The sequence below is a fragment of the Castanea sativa genome, chromosome 11, assembly GCF_040712315.1.
Source record: "Castanea sativa cultivar Marrone di Chiusa Pesio chromosome 11, ASM4071231v1".
NCBI lineage: Eukaryota > Viridiplantae > Streptophyta > Magnoliopsida > Fagales > Fagaceae > Castanea > Castanea sativa.
In genome coordinates this window covers 20,370,692-20,376,855 of record NC_134023.1, presented here as the reverse complement: position 1 = coordinate 20,376,855, position 6,164 = coordinate 20,370,692, and the positions used below count along the sequence as shown (strand labels likewise).

The following is a 6,164-nucleotide window of genomic DNA, read 5'->3' as shown; positions in this document are numbered from 1 at the left end:
CTAGACGATGGAAAACTAGGGATGCTGGAAAACTTCTAGACGAGGCGCTAAGACGAGGAGGTCAAAGAAGAAAATTTGAGAAAGTGCAGAGGGTATGAGAGGATTTCCACTATTTATAGGCATTGAAAAATGTTGTCTCGAGTTGTGTAACTAATTAGGACATGTCGCGTGGCACTTCCCTCGAAAACTTAAATCAACGTGACAAGTTGCCAATGAAACTGCAACACGTGGCACACATGACAGCTAAATAACAAACACACGTCCAAATGATGACGTCAGTCTATGTACATCCTAGACGACCTATGGTAAAATATAACTCCAGCATAGTCCATGGCCAAGTTTTACAAAACTTCACCATCTCGTCCAAGGAAGCCATCAACCTCGTCCTGAATAAAGTCATCCATAAAGGAATGACCTCCCTTAGGAACGAGATACGCTCAGTTGGAGGACCTCTGGATGAGGATACCTGGACGACCCTTGACACTTAGAAAAATTCCTGAGTATGTACAACAACTCCGTATCACACGTATAACTTCTAGTGACTGTTATGTGAGAAAAATGTAACTCCTAAACAGTTATAGAAGTTATCCCTGAACCCTCACACCTCCTCAAATCCAAGGGATGTTACAAGTCTAATAACTGCTCTTAGGACACTATATAAACGTTCATTCAAACCAGACAAATGTACATTTTGACACATCCTAAAAAGTTGGAACTCCAAAATTTGAGAGAGAAAAACTAACTTTGCCATCGGAGAGTTCTTGACTGGCGACCCCGGTCACCTTTGATCGCTTTTCTTCCTTTTTCAGGCCATTAAGACAGCCAGTAGTTCTTTCAAGTCCGAAGCATCCAGCCTACTAATTTTCTTCGCATCATATATATATATATATATTAAAAATTTTAATTTTGTGGGGCTATGGCTTTGTCATAATTCCATTGCAGAGTTCGTAAAATCCTATCTATTTATTTTAAATTGAATTGCATAAAATTTAATTAGGTCAATTTGTGAGGATCCAAATGTCCTATAGAGCCAGGGGTAGAGCTAAGCAAGGCTTGGGGGGTCCATGGCCCCCCAAAATTTTAAAAAATTATTTTATATTATGTATAAGTATTTAAAACTTTAAATATTTAACTACAAAAATAGAAGTTGCCTCCCCCCCCCCCCCCCAAAATGTTTGAGTTAGTCCAATGATGCTCTTAAAAACCAATAGAATTTGTCAATTGATCTAGTAGTTATAGAGACAAAGGTAGTTTTTGTTTTCTCTAATTTGCTTTTTGTACATGTTTAATATCAAACTAGACAGCTTTTGTATACTCATTGAAGTTTAAAATATGATAAGTTCCTCTAAAAAATTATCTTGCAAATATACATATGTAAAAGTTGTTAATTTTATATACAATATATTTATAAATTATGACTTACTCTAATATCAAAATATTAATCTTTATATTTGTGTATGTGCCTTTACGCATGTGTGTGATGGTTTATCTTGACTTGAGACTAATATATTAATACTAAAATTTGGCCCCTTAAACAAAAAATCCTAGCTACGCCCCTGCATGGAGCTCTTAGGCAAGGAGAGGAAGAATAAATCTTGACTAAGTCCTACAATGCCTAGGTAAGGGGAGGTCTTGCATCTTATATAGAGGCCATGAACTCTAATTGGTATGAGATATTTTAAATTCATGAGGGATGATGCTATGTGTTACTTATATCATGCCAATTATGAGTTGGTGTATTGACCAAAAAGTCCAAAAGAGATCTTAAATGAGGTGAGGTGAGGGAGAACTAAATCCTAAGTAAGTCTCACATCTCCTAGATAGGAAGAGGTCATGCGCCTTATATAGAGGCCTTGGACACTAGAAAATCCTCAAAGAGGAAAATATGCAACGATGAGGTAGGACGTGAGATATTGGTAACAATGCAGACACGTCTGTGATGGAATGGTGGGTACATCCCACAAGGGACGTGTAATCCTTAATGGCCTGTTTGGATGTTTAAAAAAGAAGGGGGAGTAGAGTAGAGGGAATGAGAGTAATTCAATTACCTTGTTTGAGAGTTTTTTAAGGAAGGAGGGGGAGGAGTTTGAAGGGGTTTCAACTACCTCCAACCCCCTCATTTTTAATTCCCCCAAATTGGAGAGATTTGGAGGGAGAGTAGAGCACATAAAATTATTGATAAAATAAATTACCTAATTTACCCTTATTATATTTATAAAATTACAATGTTAAAAACAAGGGGAAGGGCTAATTACTCTCTTCCCCTTTACTAATTATAAAAACATCCAAATAAGGTTGAGGGTAATCATTCTCCTCTACTCTCCTCCCCACTATTCCCCTCCCCTCCCCTCTACTCTCCTCCCTCTCTAAACTCCCAAACAGGCCATAAGGGAGTGAATTGTGGAGGTATAATTTGTTTCAAAATTAAATGGATAAGATTTTTGGTCCATGATGAAATGAAACTCTAGAAAATCTAAACTCATTTTGAATCTATTTTTAAATTGAATATTCAATTTTGAACCGAAACTAGACTAAAAAACCTTCTATATATATTACCACAATAACTATGTCTATGTGTGGCGTTATTTAATTAAAACATTCAAATTAACTTTTTTTTTTTTTTCATATAACTCTCAATTAAACTTAAACTTATTTTTTTTAATTATCTATCTCTATACTACTATTTAAGAGCCTTTTTCTATTTGGGATTCTTATTTTCTGGTTAAAAAATGCCACTACACCCTTATGTTTGAATAGAAACAAAATTAAAAGACAATTCAATAAAAATACAACTCTAATTCCTACTAAAATACTGCTTAAAAAATAAAGCCACTTTTCTGTTGATTTTTAAAAGGCTTTATCTACTTATAAATTAGATTCAAAATAAAAATTATATATATAAAATAAAAACACAAGTTTTTTTTGCTATAAAATAAACGTGTAATATTTCTTCATTTTTTTAAGTTTAGCCTCATCACACTCCTAAATGTATTAGTAGTTCTAAATACTCTAATATTAATGAGAAATCATGAAAATCTAAAATTAGAATGAATGGAAATCATTACACTAAACGAAAAAAAAAAAAAAAAAAGCCTTATTACACTCTATTAGTGATTGTTATTATTGAGAAGTTCTCTAAAAGTATATTCTTAAAGGGGAAACTTTTACCTTGTCCTAAAGAGGCCAGATTTACATAAGAAATGGCAATGACACATCTAGCCCTCAATGTTGACTCAATATTTTCCACAAAAGGTGAGTGCCTCATATGACAACTGAACTGAGTCCGAACTCAAAACTAGTTTGCAATTAAAGCATATTCCTTGCTTTTTTTGTAAATTTCTTGGTTTAACCTATAAAATCCCTTGGAAGTTTCCGACCTTTTATCTAGAGCCCAACTACCTAACGTGATAGAAATTGTCAACTTTCAAACCCAAAAGTCACCCATTGGAAATTTTCCTTCAGCTCTACTCAATTGTTCTGTTCTGGTTTTTCTAGTCTACCAACTGTTCGATCAAGGTCCTTGATCTCAGTGATGTTTCCTTTTTGAAGCAACTAAATGCTTTGTTGGGTCACTGAGGTTTTGCTCCATTTCACTGACCCGAAAGGAAAAACTTGATTTGTGGCAACTGATTGAATCGAAGCAACAAGGGGGCAGAGGTTTCTGTTCATGGGTATCAGTTAAAACAAGGTCTGGATTGCTTCAGTTTCATTTTGGAGGCTGTAATTGAGGTTTTTGATACTTACCCTTTATTTTATTCAATCTGTTCTCAAATGGATCGGTGTTGTTTTTGATGTTTGACTCTTGTTTAGAATCAAATTTTGGTAATTTTGTTCCTTATAGAATATCTGGTGGGTTTTGTTTCTCTGAGCTTTAAGCTATGGATGCTGTTATTGTACAATCTGTTAAACCTTTTTGACACTGTATGTTTTTAGTGACTTAGTTTTATGGCTACTATCAAGAAACCCCAACTCAAAGTTGCGGCCTTTCGCCGTTTCTTTTCTGTATTTCTTCTCACGCTGGTAGGGGTTTTGCTTCTGATATTTCTCCTTGGAACAAATTCAACTTCAAATTTTGTGTCATCGCCTTTAGATGATATAGATGAAGTTAGTTATACTAATTCACATTTGAGGGAAAAACTTGGTTTTCCTGAGCAGAGTAAATTGTCTATTAAATTGGAGAAGCGAAACCAATTGCCCCCAAGAAACATAGATCGGTATCCAAATCTAGCCAAAGATCATATAACTATTGTTCTATATGTACATAACCGGCCCCAATATCTCCGGGTTGTTGTGGAGAGCCTTTCGCAGGTTGTGGGAATAAGTGAAACTTTACTGGTAGTTAGCCATGATGGTTACTTTGAAGAGATGAACAAGATTGTTGAAGGCATCAAATTTTGTCAGGTGAAACAGATATTTGCTCCTTACTCACCTCATCTCTTTCCCAATAACTTTCCAGGGGTCTCGCCTAATGACTGTAAGGATAAGGAAGATGCAGCAAAGCAACATTGTGAAGGCAAACCTGATCAGTATGGAAACCACCGGTCACCAAAGATTGTGTCGTTAAAGCATCACTGGTGGTGGATGATGAACACGGTGTGGGATGGATTGAAGGAGACCTGCGGGCACTCAGGTCATATTCTTTTTATAGAGGAGGACCATTTCATATTCCCCAATGCATATCGCAACTTACAGACACTTACAGAACTGAAACCTTATAAGTGTCCTGATTGTTATGCTGCTAATTTAGCACCTTGGGATGTGAATTCAAGAGGAGAGCAGTGGGATAGTTTGATTGCTGAGAGAATGGGAAATGTTGGTTATTCCTTTAATCGAACTATTTGGAGGAAAATCCATAGGAAGGCAAGAGAATTTTGTTTTTTTGATGAATACAATTGGGATATAACAATGTGGGCAACTGTTTATCCATCATTTGGTGGTTCTGTTTACTCATTACGAGGGCCGAGAACTAGTGCAGTTCACTTTGGTAAGTGCGGTCTCCATCAGGGCCAGGGGGAGAATAAAGCTTGCATTGACAATGGTATGGTTAAAGTTGATGTGCAAGAGATTGATAGAATTGCCAATATCAAATCACAATGGCAGGTGCAGGTCTCTAATAATCAAGCGGGCTACAAAGCTGGATTTAAGGGTTGGGGGGGTTGGGGTGATGAGAGGGACCACAAGTTGTGCTTGAATTTTGCTCGCATGTATCATGCCATAGACACTGCCTCTACTTTCTGAAGAGTTGACGTTTTGGAATTTTGATTTCTTTTCCAACTGAAGTAACTGGTGAAGGCTTGAATGTTTTTGTTGTGTAATTTAAAGTTAGCATAAGTAGCTGTTATTTGTTTAGAATATCCCACGGACCTTCATTTTGTTTCTTTACAATACTGCTTCAATCAAATGGATTTTTCTTTTGCTATTCCAGTAGTACAGATTACTTGTCTGTGTTGCTATTGGCTTTCTGTTCAGTTTCTTTTGCTCTTTCTGGTGGAGAATCACTCTCATATGTCTGTTAGTGTTGTTTTGATGAGTAAACACATCTTCTTTGTTTCTCTTTGTGCATCTATGCATGTATATGCATCTGCATATGTGATGCCTATGGATAAAACAACTATGTTTTCTTTTGCCAGGAATTTGTATGTTTACATGTTTATCTTTTGCCAGAGATGATTTGTGACTTCAAATCTTAACTTGTCAGAGGTCGTACACTTCACTGATTGTGTGCGCTTTGCCTTTGCCCTTTTTGTCAAGTTGTCAACATTGGTTTGGATGTTGATGCTTCATGATCATTCTTCCGACTAAACTTCTTCTTACCTTTAAAATTGTTGTTCTTTTCTGTCTCATCTAACTTCCTTTGAAGTCCATTAAACTCTCTGCTTCCGTGATAGCTGAAGTGAGGCCATTTACTTTCTCCCTCCTAAGTTCGTTCTGAATTCACAACTGCAATCCAGCCATAAAGTTTTAAAGCTTATCTTCCTCACTTATACTACCCACTTCGAGCATCAGTGATTGGAAACTCTTCACATACTCTCTAACTGAATCTGTTTGCCTCAAATGCCTTAACAAGTCTCTTGCAAGCCATTGGACATTACACAGCAAAGACAGATTTCCCAGCTCTTGTTTCATCTCTGGCTAATCTGTAATAGGTTGGCGTGAAGAATCCT

The 6,164-nt window shown here is 36.3% G+C and overlaps 1 protein-coding gene across 1 annotated transcript; it reads left to right on the top strand.

The window, feature by feature from the left end:
• Nucleotides 1-3,277: 3,277 nt before the first annotated feature.
• Nucleotides 3,278-5,443, top strand: LOC142614421 (alpha-1,6-mannosyl-glycoprotein 2-beta-N-acetylglucosaminyltransferase). Its single transcript, XM_075786944.1, has one exon. The coding sequence runs from the start codon at nucleotides 3,946-3,948 to the stop codon at nucleotides 5,236-5,238; it is 1,293 nt and encodes a 430-aa protein (XP_075643059.1). The 5' UTR covers nucleotides 3,278-3,945; the 3' UTR covers nucleotides 5,239-5,443.
• Nucleotides 5,444-6,164: the final 721 nt, after the last annotated feature.

Excerpts from the sequence above, each read along its gene's own strand:
- LOC142614421 (XM_075786944.1), top strand. The coding sequence starts at position 3,946 with ATGGCTACTATCAAGAAACCCCAACTCAAAGTTGCGGCCTTTCGCCGT.